This window comes from Leucoraja erinacea, chromosome 1, assembly GCF_028641065.1.
Source record: "Leucoraja erinacea ecotype New England chromosome 1, Leri_hhj_1, whole genome shotgun sequence".
Classification (NCBI taxonomy): domain Eukaryota; kingdom Metazoa; phylum Chordata; class Chondrichthyes; order Rajiformes; family Rajidae; genus Leucoraja; species Leucoraja erinaceus.
The window spans coordinates 125973341-125989775 of NC_073377.1; the positions used below are offsets into that span (position 1 = coordinate 125973341).

Consider the following 16435-nt stretch of genomic DNA (forward strand, 5'->3'; position numbering starts at 1 on the left):
GTGGGCCTGGGGGTCGGTGTCCCGATGAGGGGGGCACAGCTCGGGCTGTGGGCGAACTGCCACTTGTCGCCGTAGCGGCCCATCGGGGAGCGGCTTCTGGTGGTCCTGATGTCTCCCGCTAGTTTGCAGTTTTCCTCTGGAGTTGGAACGGGGCTGGGCTGCTGCTGGCTGTGGGTCTCTGGGATCTCCGTGCTTGCAGTGGGCCTGGGGGTCGGTGTCCCGTTGGTCCTGACGTCTCCGGTGACTGGTATTGTATGCTGGCATCGCCGACTTGAAGACAGTGCAAAGCCCCCACGCCGGTGCAATGAGCGGGAGCTGGAGAGGGGAGGGAAGGGGTCACACACATGGCCGGGAAGCAGAGGGGTGTAGGTGGGGTGAAACTGAAGGGAGCGACAATCTGCTGCTCCCTGCCCGCTGAGTTAAAAAGTTCCCACGCAAGACTGTGTATCGTGAGTCTACCGTGGGAACTTTTTAACTCAGCGGGCAGACAGCAGCATATTGTCAATTATTAACCCTCCCGCGCAATATACCCTCACCTTCTCTTTTATGAATGAGGATTTAGTTCCCCTTTCTTCGAGGACCGACCGGAGGTTCCGCTGTCACCTCTGCGGGCCGCCCTCGGTGAACGTTTTCAAGGACCTTTCTTCAAGGACTGAAAAAATGTCCGCTATTCGGAGGTTTTCGTTATTTGGATCTTCGGATAAAAGGTTGTGCACCTGTAATGACTAATGAATTTAAATTTCTGAACTCGCTTATTCCTTCCTTACTTTCTTTTAACCGAGTTTATTGAGAAATTAAAATGTTTTATTTTATCTTGTAAACCATTCAATGTCATGCAAACTTGTTTTTTGGTTAACTCCATTTCAGTCGCATCTGTCTAACATTTGTTTTGATATTGTTAGACATGGACAGCATTTAGTGCTATTACTTGCTGGTGAAGGAAAAGCATGGAAGGTAAGTGATTACATAAAAATAGTATGGTGATGGTTGCTGACCATTTGAATCATTACGACACATCACAAATTAAACTATCTTGGTCCAACATTATTATATTGGCCAAATTCCATATGGGTTTCGTTGCGTTCCAAAATAATTTTGATATAATTTTAGTGGAACAGTCAAAGACATGACATAAATGGTAATTGCCACAGAGTCTTTGAAGTAAACTCCTACTTTAGTTGAGGTTTGAAGAATCTTTGTGAACTTTTTTTATTTTTTATTTTATTTTATTTATTAGAAGTACAATCATGGCACCAAAGTGCCTAATATATATTTCCATAATACAGCTTCTTTTTTTTTTTTGTTATAATAAAGAAGAATAAGAATAAGAAAAATAAATTAGATAGCAAAGAATAGAAAGACGTGAGATATATAGTGTGTGAAAAAGAAGAATGAATGAAGAAAGATGAAGAAAAGAAAATAGGAAAAAATGAATAAGACATAAAGAAAAGAAGTAAGGAGATCATTGTTTATAATCTTGATCATCCCTCATCCAGTCCTGAAACAGTTAGCTTTTACAATTGTGTTGCACCATATGATTCCAAAAAGACGACAAATGGAGACCAGCTCGTTATGAATTGGTCTGATTTATCTATTAGGAGGAATCGCATTTCCTCAAGATGTGCGGTGTCCAACATGCTTGCGATCCACATTTTAAGCGTTGGTATTGATGTATTTTTGCAAAATTTAAGTATTAATTTTTTTGCTATTATTAAACCATAATTAAAAAATAAATTTTGAGATGAGTTCAATTTATTTCCATCTTCCATTACTCCAAATATAATCATTTCAGTATTAGGTTCCATTCTTATCTTAAATAATTTTGTAAATATTTCAAAAATATCACTCCAAAATCTATAAAGTTTTATGCAGGAAACAAAAGAGTGTGTTATAGTATGAACTTTCAATATTTAGATTTATTTTTAATGGATTTTGGTGCCCATTTGCAGTAATCATGGCATGGTGTTTGAAGTTCAAGGATGTCAGTCATCCTTGAGGCTGCAATTAGTATTAAATAATGAAGGAAGTTTGTTGAAAAATGTAATTCTATTATGTTGTTTCTACAGCATTATGTTTTGTTTTTTTTAGTTGAAGTGAAATGCATTAATGACTATTTCTGGACCATTTTGCACCACATGGAACATTTGATTAATCCACATTAGCCACTCTTGCGCACTTGACTTGATTTCCACATCAAGGGTGCAAGGGATGATGTAATTCTCCATGGAATATTCATTTTCAATCGCTGCAGGAGTTGAAAAAATGGTTTCCTCACATTCTGCTCCACCAGCCTCCATGTTCACTGATTCTATATGCTATTTCTGACACCTGCAACAATATCCTACCATTGAGTGCATCTTACTTATCTCTATATGCAATAGAAAGGAAGGACATTAGCTTGGAGGATGTGGAATCGATATGGGTAGAGCTGCGGAAACACTAAGGGGCAGAAATCGCTAGTGGTAGTTGTGTACAGGCCACCTAACAGTAGTATTGGAGTTGGGGATGGCGTCAAACAGGAAATTAGAAATGCGTGCAACAAAGGTAAACAGTTATAATGGGTGACATCAAACTACATATAGATTGGGTGAATCAAATTGGCTGGGGTGCTGAGGAAGAGGATTCCTTGGAATGTATGCGGGATAGTTTTCTAAACCAACATGTAGAGGAACCAACGAAAGAGCAGGCTATTCTAGACTGGGTATTGAGTAATGAGGAAGGGTTAGTTAGCAGTCTTGTTGTGCGTGGCCCCTTGGGCAAGAGTGACCATAATATGGTTGAGTTCTTCATTAGGATGGAGAGTGACATTGTTAATTCATAAACAAGGGTCCTGAACTTAAAGAAAGGTGACTTTGAGGGTATGAGACGTGAATTGGCCAAGATAGACTGGCAATTGATTCTTAAAGGGTTGATGGTGGACATGCAATGGAAGGCATTTAAAAACTGCATGGATGAACTACAACAATTGATCATCCCAGTTTGGCAAAAGAATAAATCAGGGAAGGTATTGCATCCGTGGATAACAAGGGAAATCAGGGATAGTATCAAAACAAAAGATGAAGCGTACAAATTAGCCAGAAAAAGCAGCCTACCAGAGGACTGGGAGAAATTCAGAGTCCAGCAGAGGAGGACAAAAGTTTTTATAGATATGTGAAGAGGAAAAGATTAGTTAAAACAAATGTAGGTCCCTTGCAGTCAGAAACAGGCAAATTGATCATGGGGAATAAGGACATGGCAGACTAATTGAATAACTACTTTGGTTCTGTCTTCACTAAGGAAGACATAAATAATCTGCCGGAAATAGCAAGGGACCGGGGGTTAAATGAGATGGAGGAACTGAGTGAAATCCAGGTTAGCCGGGAAGTGATGTTAGGTAAATTGAATGGATTAAAGGCCGATAAATCACCAGGGCCAGATAAGTTGCATCCCAGAGTACTAAAGAAAGTAGCGGCAGAAATAGTGGATGCATTAGTGATAATTTTTCAAACTCTTTAGATTCTGGAGTAGTTCCTGAGGACTGGAGGGTTGCTAATGTAACCCCACATTTTAAAAAGGGAGAGAGAGAGAAAACGGGGAATTACAGACCAGTTAGTCTAACATCGGTGATGGGGAAAATTCTGGAGTCAGTTATTAAAGATGGGATAGCAGCATATTTGGAAAGCGGTGAATTCATTGGACAAAGTCAGCATGGATTTATGAAAGGTAAACCATGTTTGACGAATCTTATAGAATTTTTCGAGGATGTAACTAGTACAGTGGATAAGGGCAAACCAGTGGATGTGTTATATCTGGACTTTCAGGAGGCTTTCGACAAGGTCCCACATAAGAGATTAGTATGCAAACTTATAGCACACAGTATTGGGGGTTCTGTATTGATGTGGATAGAGAACTGGCTGGCAGACAGGAAGCAAAGAGTAGGAGTAAACGGATGCTTTTCAGAATGGTAGGCAGTGACTAGTGGGGTACCGCAAGGCTCAGTGCTGAGACCCCAGCTATTTACAATATATATTAATGATTTGGATGAGGGAATTGAATGCAACATCTCCAAGTTTGCGGATGACATGAAGCTGGGGGGCAGTGTTAGCTGTGAGGAGGATGCTAGGAGGCTACAAGGTGACTTGGATAGGTTGGGTTAGTGGGAAAATGCATGGCAGATGCAGTATAATGTGGATAAATGTGAGGTTATCCACTTTGGTGACAAAAACAGGAAAGTAGACTATTATCTAAATGGCGGTCGATTAGGAAAAGGGGAGAGGCAACGAGACCTGGGTGTCATGGTACACCAGTCATTGAAAGTAGGCATGCATGTGCAGCAGGCGGTGAAGAAAGCAAATGGTATGTTAGCATTCATAGCAAAAGAGTATAAGAGCAGGGAGGTTCTACTGCAGTTGTACAGGGTCTTGGTGAGACCACACCTGGAGTATTGCGTACAGTTTTGGTCTCCTAATCTGAGGAAATACATTCTTGCCAAAGAGGGAGTACAGAGAAGGTTCACCAGACTGATTCCTGGGATGGCAGGACTTTCATATGAAGAAAGACTGGATAGACTCGGCTTGTACACTAGGGGTCACAGTTTAAGGATAAGAGGGAAGTCTTTTAGGACCGAGATGAGAAAATCATTTTTTACACAGAGAGTGGTGAATCTCTGGAATTCTCTGCCACAGAAGGTAGTTCAGGCCAGTTCATTGGCTATATTTAAGAGGGAGTTAGATGTGGCCCTTGTGGCTAAAGTGATCAGGGGGTATGTAGAGAAGGCAGGTACAGGATACTGAGTTGGATGATCATATTGAATGGCGGTGCAGGCTCGAAGGGCCGAATGGCCTACTCCTGCACCTATTTTCTATGTTTCTCTATACAGTCTAAAGTGACAGCTTACTTTGTGTCACCCTATACCACTCCTCTGTCCCAGACTCCCTTTTCCACCATGTCTTTGCATTGTCAGTGCAGGAGATGGTGCAATGCCCTTTTGCTTGCTTTCTATTTGCTGTGTAAGGTCCAAAACAGTGCTTCCAGATAAAGCTACTGTTTAGTGTACTGTAGTTGTTACTCACAATGTGATCACTGCAATTGGGATTCATACTGCAAATTGGGTGACCATCTTATGGATTACACCTGTATAGTGCACGCGCCACTACTTGTTTGACATAGCTAGCTATTTTAGTTACGGGCTCACTTCCATTTTGGGCTCTCTTCCTCAGTTTCCTGCTCTGTTTGAAAGAATGAATGAAAGCAGCACCCAGATTTCAGATGGATTTTATTTTATTGCTGTAGGGATGCAATACTTAGTTCAACAATTTCAGGCTACTCCTGATGTTCATCTTCTTTAGATCTATCTTTACTTTTTCATTACCTTTTCCTCTTACCTTGTACCTTTTCCCATTTATTCATTGTTCATTTATTTCCTGTTTTCCATTTTTTATCACGGACTGTTCATTTTTTATGTTTCACTTTTTCTCTCTGTCCATGTCTTAACACATCCTCTGTCTCTTAATTATTTCCTAAGTTTAATTAAATCAGATTAGCATGAGACTGTTGCCTTCAGCACACAAGAAAATGTTGCAACTCACAAGTTCATGTATACCAGCATAACTAAACCAGTTCTGCAACTGATTACCAATCCCATCATTTGAAAATGGGACTTTCAATATTTTTTTAATAGATAAACCCGAATAAGTAACTTTGCAACCTATTTGACATTGATATATTTTCTTTTATGGTCATTTAATTGTACTGTTAGTCTATTGTTAGATTATTGTATTATTTAAATATTTAATTTTCTCGTTTACTTTGTTGAGTTTTGAAGATTAGATTCTTTAGAATGTATTTGTTTCAATGATCTAAAATGAAGCAAAAATTCAAAAGCACAAAGCTGTTTTCTCTTCATATTAGAAAGAATTGGATTTAAATTACGACTCAACAATAGATGATCAACATTGGGAAGGCAAAGCACTTGTTCCTTGGAGCTATTTCCCTGATGATGTTACCAAGTTCAATGCCTATGCAATTCATGGTTCTGGTGATAAAAGAGTTTACGAGGCTCTGTATCCCATACCTAAAGAACAGTTAAAGAAGGGACAGCTGCCTAACTTGTGAGTTTAAGCACATGTTGTTTATTGCTTTCTGACCGAGCTATTTCAACATTTAATAACGCTGTAAATCATTACACTTGGGATGCACATTCACTTACCAGAGTTCACACATGCAACCTTTATAATGATCAAATGAATTATAAGGCACAGCAGTGTAACCTTTCCTTCTAATATGTTGAGATGTGATATTGTTATTTAATACATTATGTATAACCTAAAGTAGTGGATAATTGGACCCTGCTATGTATTGTAATAATGCTGATAAGTACACTTCATTAGGTCCACATAAAGTGCCATATTTTCATCGTTCACAATTAATGCTTTTCCTTTACATTTCCTCAGGCAAAATATTTTCATTGCCTCATGGAAAATGTACTTTGACTTTTACATCTGAAAATTTCCGGTATAGAATTTTTTTTTTTCCCCCTGTGCTATTTTCAATGCACATAATCTCCATGCAAGGTTGTGTAACCTCTGTGTCTGAAGTCCATGAAAGATAATTTTGGCAATACTGGTTCCCGGACAGATGTGATGACATGCAGTACCAAGTGATTACTGTATGTAACCATTATTCCACTCCTTCCTGATAGTTACTGATTTCATACCATTGGTCCAAGCTACTGATTGAATGCTTGTACTAATCCATAGGCCAGGGTGAAAATAAATACCCTGTTTTGCTTTCGACCTATTAACACATTATAAAGTAATAGTTGGGGTCGTTATGCAACTGTCATCTAAATTGGAATAAATGATAGGCATGGGAAACATTTTCACAAGCTTCTGGAAAATATCCTCAAGATTGTAATTAGGGTAGAATAAATGAACAAAAACACACAGATTTTGTTAGAAAAATGTTCTTGAATATAATTAATTAAAAAGTTGTTGCTTCCTTATGATCAGTATTTAACAAGAACTACTTCATAAAATAGCTTATTAAATCCCAGAATTCTGTCAACATTTTATTTGTTGTGTAATATAATGACACACATTTATATATTTTTGTATTTAATGTTATTCTAGTAATATAATAAAGCAATGAAATACCTTATACAGTCATTGAGTGATACAGTGTGGAAACAGAACGTTCAGCCCACCTTCCCCACACTGGCCAGCATGTCCAAGCTACACTAATCCAACCTGCTTGTGCTTGGTCCATATCCCTCCAAACTTGTCTAATCCATGTACCTGTCTAATTGTTTCATAAACATTGGGATAGTCCCAGCCTCAACTACCTCCTCTGGCAGTTTGTTCCATACACCCACCAACCTTTGTGTGAAAATGTTACCCGTCGGATTCCTATGAAATCTTTTCCCCTTCACCTTGAACCTCTGTCCACTGGTTCTCGATTCCCCAACTCTGGGCAAGAGATTCTGTGCATGTTCCCAATCTATTTCCCTCGTGATTTTATACACCTCAATAAGATCACCCCCATCCTCCTGTGCTCTAAGGAACGGAGACCCAGCCTACTCAACCTCTCCCTATAGCTCAGACCCTCTAGTCCTGGCAACATCCTCGGAAATCTTCTCTGAATCCTTTCAAGTTTGACAATATCTTTCCTATAGCAGGGGAACTGAACACAATACTCCAAATGCAGTCTCACCAATGTCTTATACAACTGCAACATGACCTTCCAACTTCTATACTCAATACTCTGACTGATGAAGGCCAATGTACCAAAAGCCTTTTTGACCACCTTATCTAGCTGCAACTTAATAATAATAATAATATATTTTATTGTCATTGCACGTCAGTGCAACGAGATTTAGTATGCAGCTTCCCACCGATGTAAATGAAGAGTAAAATAAATAAATAAGCTGTGTGACATGGCCATCCGAGGGAGGACAGTCCAGGGGGGGTGTGGGCACCCAGCAGGGCCGGTTCAGAGCCGCTATAGCTCTGGGAATAAAGCTGTTTCTGAGTCTGGAGGTTCGGGCGTAGAAGGCCTTGTAACGTCTGCCGGAGGGAAGTAGTTCGAACAGTCCGTTACAAGGGTGTGAGGAGTCTTTATGGATGCTGACGGCCTTCCTGAGGCACCGTGTGTGGTAGATGCCCTCCAAGGCTGGTAGCTGTGTCCCAATGATCCTCTGCGCTCTGTGGACGACGCGCTGAAGAGCTCTCCTGTCCGCCTCCGTGCAGCTGAGATACCACACAGAGATGCCATACGTTAATATGCTCTCTGTGGTGCAGCGGTAGAACGTTGTCAGCAGCTGTTGGGGCAGACCAGTCTTTTTTTAATGTCCTCAGGAAGAACAGTCGTTGCTGTGCCTTCTTGACCAGCGCAGCGTTGTTGGTGGACCATGTGAGGTCCTCAGAAATGTGAGTGCCCAGAAACTTAAAGCTGGACACTCCACACTTTCCCCGTAAATGGAGATTGGGGCATATTCTCCATTATGGGACCTCCTGAAGTCAATAATCAGCTCCTTGGTCTTGGAGGTGTTTAGTGACAAGTTGCTACGTGTGCACCAGCCCGCCAGGTTCTGCACCTCCGCCCTGTATTTTATTTCATCACCGTTGGTGATCAGCCCAATCACTGTTGTGTCGTCTGCAAACTTCACGATGGTGTTGGTGTCGAATGCAGGAACACAGTCGTGAGTGAAGAGGGAGTAGAGCATGGGGCTTAGTCCACAGCCCTGTGATGTGCTGGTGCTCAGGGTGATAGTGGAGGACAGGTGCGGGCCCAGTCTCACTGCCTGCGGTCGCTCCGTCAGAAAGTTCAGGATCCAATCGCATATCGGCGAGCTGAGGCCTAGCTGGTGGAGTTAAGGTGGTGAGCTTGGTGGGGATGACCGTATTGAATGCAGAGCTATAGTCAATGAAGAGCATCCTCACGTACGTGCCCTGTCTGTCCAGGTGAGTCAGGACAGTGTGAAGAGCCAGAGAGATGGCATCCTCTGTTGATCTATTTGCCCTGTTTGCAAATTGATGAGAGTCCAGTGAGGCAGGGATGCTGGATTTGATGTGGGAGAGGACCAGCCTTTCGAAACACTTCATTGGGATTGGAGTTAGGGCAACTGGGCAGTAGTCGTTCAGGTTGGTGACTTTGGACTTTTTCGGCACCGGCACTATGGTGGCTGTTTTCAGGCACTTGGGAACCTTTGCCAGAGATAGAGACAGATTGAAGATTCTCGTGAATACCTCCGCCAGCTGTACAGCACAGTCCTTTAGTACCCTTCCCTGGACTCCATCCGGGCCTGCAGCCTTGCGTGGATTGACCCTACGCAGAGCGCACTGTACCTCCTGCGTGCTCAGTGTTAAGGCCTGTCCCTCCGCCATGGCCGGTGTTATTCCACTCCTGGTGGTGTTGCCAGTTTCAAAGCGGGCAAAGAAGGTGTTTAGTTCGTTGGCCAGTGTGATATCAACGTGGGGGCAGGCGGGGTTGCTCTTGTAGTCAGTGAACTTGACCTTCAAGGAACCATGCACCTGCACCCCTGGATCTCTCTGCTCTATAACACTCCCCAGAGGCCTACCATTCACTGTGTAGGTCCAGTCCTTGTTAGATGTCACTAAATGCAACACCTCACATTTTTCTAACCATTCTTCCGCCTGCCTGGCCAATCGAACCAGATCCTGCTGCAATCTTTCATAACCACCTTCACTATCTGTGAAACCACTCACTTTTGTATCATCGACAAACTTGCTAATCTTGCTCTGTATGTTCTCATCCAAATCATTGATGTAGATGACAAACAGTCACGGGCCCAGCATCAAACCTTGAGGCACACCACTAGTCACAGACCTCCAGTCCTAGAACCAACCTTCCACCATCCTCTGCTTCCTTCCATGAAGCCAATTTGCTATCCATTCAGCTATTTCTCCTTGGATCCCATGTGATCTAACCTTCCAGAAGCAGCCTACCATGCGGAACCTTGTTGAATGCCTTACTAAAATTCATGTATACATCTACAGCTCTGCCCTCATCGACCTTTTTGGTCATGTCTTCAAAAAACTCAATCAGATTTGTGAGACATAACCTCCCACGTACAAAACCATGCTGACTCTCCCTAATCAACCCTTGCTCATCCAAATGCCTGCATATCCCTCCGAATACTCTGTAGAAACTACCAAACTACAGATGTTAAGCTCACCCTATAGTTCCCAGCATAACTTTGCAGTTTTAGTGGACACAAATTGATTTTGGAGCTAGTCTTAATTCAATGTTAGGATTTTGCCCATTCTGATTGCACACAAAAAATGCTAAAATTACGTTTAGGAAGGTGTAAAATGATCCACATCATAATCAAGAGATCTGATTAACTTGGGAATGGTCAAATTTAAAGTAATATTAGTGACAAGTTTGCTTGGATTTACTTTAATTCCTTAAATGAGCAAATCTTTATTAAGCCAGCAATTATACCCGAGTTGCTATTGCTATGATGTTCTTTACTTGCAGGGAAACTAGGCTCATTTCTCATTTTGCTAATTTCTTGTTATTATAGAAAGTCCCATGTACCAAACACACTCGAGTATTAAATTCTGATGATATAATTTCTATAAAAGGGACACCTACAAGTGGTATTTGAACACTTGTATGTTACAGAGCTCCGTGGGCAATCATTTTTAATTACAAAATCAGTATCACTAGCCCTACTTCGGGAGCGTGGCACTGACATATATCAAAGGGGCATATTTCTATGCAGTACAATGATAGAGCAAAGCAGAATAGGTGAGATTTCTGACTTTATTATTCCATGCACTTTTATTTTTATAATTTTATGTAAAAGTGGACGCAAAATTACCCAACCTTATCTCTTATGGATATTTTCAAAGAGAGATAGCCCAGGTGTCCATTAGAATAAAACCTACTTTTCAAAGGGAGAAAGCCCAGATGCTCATTGGAACAAAATTTATCCCCATAATTCTGTCTTGCTTAATTTACAATCAGGACACATAATTCAGGGCTGAGGAGCTTCAGCTCCTTTTAATTATTACTGTCCAAAAAACAAATTTTACTGAGTAAAAGATTCTGAGACTTTCTCAAAATGTTTGGACAATTGTTGTAACTTTGTTACATTTAATGGACCATTTCCAATGAATATGTTTTCTTTCCTTATAAACTTTTTTTTTAATGTAATTTTTCCCATGTGCCGAGTTAAAAAAATTCCATGTTGACATTTTTGGTTTACTGTGTCTTTAATATTATGATTGTGGTTTTCTGTCCTAGTCATCGCTTGGAATATTTTGAGGATTTCAGCTTGAACTTGATTATGGGAAACAAATGGAAACAGCCCAGATCTGATCTTTGGATGCCTGTCGATGGGACTAAGAAGTGGTTAGCCTGCTTTACTTGGTGTTATTGTCTTCAGTGCTCGGTATACCTGTGTGCGGTCTTCTTAATTTGAGTTTTTTGTTATTTATAAATATTATTTATGAATTTATAAATACTGTTTATAAATGTTGATATTTTGGGCAAGGACGCTGTCTTACAACTTATTTGAATTTATATAAACTTCTTGTCCTTCAGTTTTACAGTTTGAAGATCAGCCATGATCACATTGAATGGCTGGCTCGAAGGGCCGAATGGCCTACTCCTGCACCAATTGTTTATTAAATGAATTTGTAGGGATCTCGTGAATTTGAAAGGGAAGTAGGTTAAAACATAACTCTTACACCACATTTTTAAATATATAGACTCCAAATCCTAGTACAGAAATGAAATGTGCACCAACATGCCAATTGGATTAAGTATCTTTGTGGAAACCTGTCAGTTTCATTTAACACAAAGCATAGAGGAGTATTGCTGATCAATATTCTGGAGAAGTAGTTGATGCTTGTGGCTCCATTACAAACAAGGGAAGTTATAGTTTTTTTTACCTCTAAGATATGAACTTTATCTCTGGCTGAAAGTGCTAAACAGCTATAATGAAATGAAATTACATTCATTTCTGCTTCCCAAATTAACTTTGAAAACTGAGCAAACTATGCAGCTACTAACTCAACTTGTTACAACAGTCACTCAATTCCCTCCCCACTCTGTTTAAAAGAAAAGTCTAACACTAAGCTCCAGGCAGTACCTGGTCCTCTTGGCAACATCTATCTCATAAGCTCTAGAAAAAGTGTTTAGGAGGGTGAACATCCAGAGAGTTCAGGAGAGGTTCCTCAACTTCTGGACATGATAGTAAACCTGGTCACATTCTCAAAACCGGTGCAGACTAACAGGCCAGAGATCTGCGGACATCTTCAACGTCTTATTACTGGGGTTTGAGGTTCCCTCCTGCTTTAAAAAGGCATCAATAATACCAGACCGTAAGCAGAGTAAGGTGCCATGCCTATTATGCAGAAAAATGCATAATGACAATTATTAGGGTGGTTTTCACCAGAACCATGGTGTAGCTTTAATTGTACAGTTCCAAAGAGAAGCTACCTGCCAAATCGCTGCCCAAATAATCACCAGAAAACAAGGATAAGACTCATGTCAACCATGGCATACCAGCACAAAATACTGCCGTGAAGGTAAGGAATAATGGAAGGGGCTCCTATAAAGACATGTGCACCAGGATCTGATTTCTCTGCAGGAGTATTTACCCACTATTAACTTCATACTGGCGATGAATTTTATTCCTTGACTTGAGAAGTGTGCGATACCCTTACTGTACAATTGGGATTAGATGGCACTTCTCAGATCTTGATGGAATTTTAATTTAGATTGTGATGGAAATGGAGATTGTCAGAGATGTGTAATTGGCTTAATTTAGCTTTTCCTGTAATAGGGTACACCTCTAAGACTCTAATACACCTCTAAGACTCTTTACTGATTTGCATGTAAATTCTCAGGTATTCCTTATAAGAAAAATACTCCCTCCATATCATAGTTGTTTTCTTATATCAAAAATATATGTGGCATGTTATTTGGCTTTTGTACTTAGTGTATTCAGTGCTTAGCGTAGACGTGCTTTAAAAAAAAAAGAATGGGATGTGCGTATGAGAGAAAATAAGTTGCACGTCTATGGGGGAAATCAGGCGGGAAAATGGTACTGATGTTGTACGGGGATCCAGCATGGACACAATGGATTGAATGGTCTCCTTCTTTGCCATTATGTAAGCATTCCGCTCCTAATCTACCCTCGACCTTTAGCTCTAGTCAAATGGAATTAAATGCAGGTTTAAATAATATAATCTTTTTTTTTAATTGTGTCTTGAAGACTTCAATTTCGATCTTTTAACTCTCCTAAATTATACCCTTGTTTGCCTATTTTCGTGTTTGATTCAAAGTTACTTCCATTGCCTTGCAATATCTCTTTTTTATCACTTGTTTTCTCTCGCCTTTATCGCAACTTTCCGCTTTTGTTTGTTCCATGCTTGCTTTTGTCCGGTCTGTCATGTACTCATTCAACTATCTCACTCAATGCCAAGATCTTGCTATTCACGTAGCAGGACATCTATTTGATGTACTAATTTATTTCTCTCTCCTCAGATGCTGCCTAACCTGGTGGGTGTTTCCAGAACATTCTTGCTTTGTTCCTGATCTCAGAAAATATATTATTTTGATTTTACTATATATCTAATTTCACTTACATTTGTTAATGTACTGTTCTAAATATAAATTAAGGAACATTGGCACAGAAAGTATTGTACAGAAATTATTTGTTTCAGTTGCTAAAATTGAACAGCTTTTCATTGAAAAATATCAACAATATAAGAGCTAAAGAATACAGAGAAACATTCCAGTGATAGCTTGTGTTGTAAGAAGGATGACCAGCTAACATGTCTACTGCAAATTGGACTGAACAAGAAAGTAAAGATATGATGAAAAAATCAATTCCTAAAATCACAGAGGTTTAAAAATAGTTAAGACTATTGTGCAAAAAATATACACATTACTGTAATAATTTCTTAATACCACATAATTAAACAAAACTAGATGTATCACATGAAACCAATAAATGGTGTGCCATCAAACGCTGAAATTGAAATTATTTGTTTGTTTGAAAATTTGTGAAATTATCAAATCATAAAGTTCATGATCATAAATGATAAGAGTAGAATTAGGCCATTCGACCCATCAAGTCTACTCCACCATTCAATCATGGCTGATCTATCTCTCCCTTCTAACCCCATTCTCCCGCCTTCTCCCCATAACCTCTGATTGTATCATCATATTCAAGTTGTACCATCATATTCAATATGTTATAATCAGTATGCTTATAAAAATATATAGTGTAGTTAAATTGCTAGATGTGTCTAACTCCAAACTACAGTCCTATTAAGTTACAGATGATGAGGACATCTTTGCGAAGTTATCCATCGTATGTATTTGCATTATTGCACATTCAATTTTAACAATAAAGTGTTGGCAGGTGCCATAAATTGAAGGAATTTTCCGAATGCCCAAGTTCTGGATACAAATGTTGACATTGCAGAACTGTAAAGAAGAGGATGCTTATTTTTTCACTACCATGGTCATCAGTTTGACTTGAGATTTCATTTCGACACAATAGCAAGAGTTCAGAAACAGCATGTTTCTGCTTGGGATAATTTAGGGAGCTGTTTGACAAGAAAAATTGAGGCTCTGATCAAAAAAAAATGAAAAAGTATACATTAGTTTTAGGTTTTCTGAATCAAGTGAATCTCTTAATGAGTATGTGTAGGAGTACATCTAAGGAAAATCAGGAAGACAAAAAGATTAGATGAATCTAGCAAGGAAGGTAAAGGAAAATCTCATGAGAGTATAAAATGGTGATTTGAGAATAGATCTACTTAAATATCAGTGTAGCATCTAAGTGTGAAGCCACAAGGGATGAGTGAAATTTTTAATGAATCTTTCTCATCAGGTTTAATCAGAGAGGACCATGAAAGGCTACGGAATTGAGGCAAATGAGTCGTGATGTCTTGGACCATATGCAAATAATCAAGGATTTGTTATTGGCTGTTATAAAGTATATAATGAAGATAAGTTCAATTTCTTCACAATGTTTTCATCCGAAACCGATATTCAGTCAAGAAAAGGCAACCCCGACAAGGTCCATGAGTGGTGATGGCAAGTAAAACACATTTGTAAGTGCAAAGGTGGCGTGCAATTAAAAAATATAAACATGTAATAATAATTATTCACACAAGCACAATCGGGAAACAAAATAAACCTGTGCTGAAGCCTTTCACAGAGATTGTGACTGTACTCGTATGTAACATAGAAACATAGAAATTAGGTGCAGGAGTAGGCCATTCGGCCCTTCGAGCCTGCACCGCCATTCAATATGATCATGGCTGATCATCCAACTCAGTATCCCATACCTGCCTTCTCTCCATACCTCCTGATCCCCTTAGCCAGAAGGGCCACATCTAACTCCCTCTTAAATATAGCCAATGAACTGGCCTCAACTACCCTCTGTGGCAAAGAGTTCCAGAGATTCACCACTCTCTGTGTGAAATGTACATACTTAAAAAGCATCAAATTAGTGGGTAGACACAAAATGCTGTAGTAACTCAGTGGGACAGGCAGCATCTCAGGAGAGAAGGAATGGGTGACGTTTTGGGTTGAGATCCTTCTTCAGCCAAAACGCCACCCATTCCTTCTCTCCAGAGATGCTGCTTGTCCTGCTAAGTTACTCCAACATTTTGTGTCCATCTTCGGTTTAAACCAGCTTCTGCAGTTCCTTCCTACATATCACATTAGTGCAGATCGTTTGGGGTGGGAAGGTAACTGAGTTATTTATCCTATGCAATGCTAGACGTGGAAAGGATCTTCTATCAGTATCAAAGGTAGATAAAAATGCTGGAGAAACTCAGCGGGTGAGGCAGCACCTATGGAGCGAAGGAATAGGTGATGTTTCAGGTTGAGACCCTTCTGCAGACTGATGTGGTGGTGGGGGCGGAGACAGTGGGCTGTGGGAGAGCTGGAGAGGGGAAAGAGGGAGAAAGCAAGGACTACCTGAAATTGGAGGTCAATGTTCATACTGCTGGGGTGTAAACTACCCAAGCGAAATATGAGGTGCTGCTCCTCCAATTTATGGTGGGACTCACTCTGGCCATGGAGGAGGCCCAGGACAGAAAGGTTCGGAATGGGAGGTGAAGTTGAAGTGCTGAGCCACCGGGAGATCAAACCCAGCGGAGCGAGTTGTCTGTCGGGGAATGTTGCCGACTGGCCCGCTGCAGACTGCAGGAGTACATACTGAGGGATGCACTGAAGCTTGGTGCAGCCAACACCAAGGCTCAGTGGGGGAGGACCACAGTCTAGGGTCCTTCCGCTGCCGGACATTGGGGGCAGAGGGTGATGGAGATGTCCCCCCCAAAATAAAGGAAGGGATTCCATGCCGGGGGGCCACATGAGTGGCAAGGGTGGGGGACAAATTTGTGTAAGCAGTATTGAATGTATGTATAGCCTTAGAGAATGTCGGATGGAGTTTTGTAGG

At 40.5% G+C, this 16435-nt stretch overlaps 1 protein-coding gene across 2 annotated transcripts in view; it reads left to right on the forward strand.

Moving 5' to 3' along the window:
* Positions 1–14002, forward strand: part of c1h4orf33 (chromosome 1 C4orf33 homolog) — a 42645-nt gene extending 28643 nt beyond the window's left edge. Inside the window, exons 4-7 of one of the 2 annotated variants that reach the window (XM_055643233.1) lie at positions 903–954; positions 5890–6089; positions 11251–11358; positions 13501–14000. In XM_055643233.1, the coding sequence (XP_055499208.1) occupies positions 903–954; positions 5890–6089; positions 11251–11358; position 13501 (361 nt within the window). In that variant the 3' untranslated portion in view covers positions 13502–14000. Of the gene's footprint in view, positions 1–902; positions 955–5889; positions 6090–11250; positions 11359–13500 lie in introns of both variants that reach the window. The other variant, XM_055643241.1, reaches the window with a different exon arrangement.
* The last annotated feature ends 2433 nt before the right edge of the window (positions 14003–16435 follow it).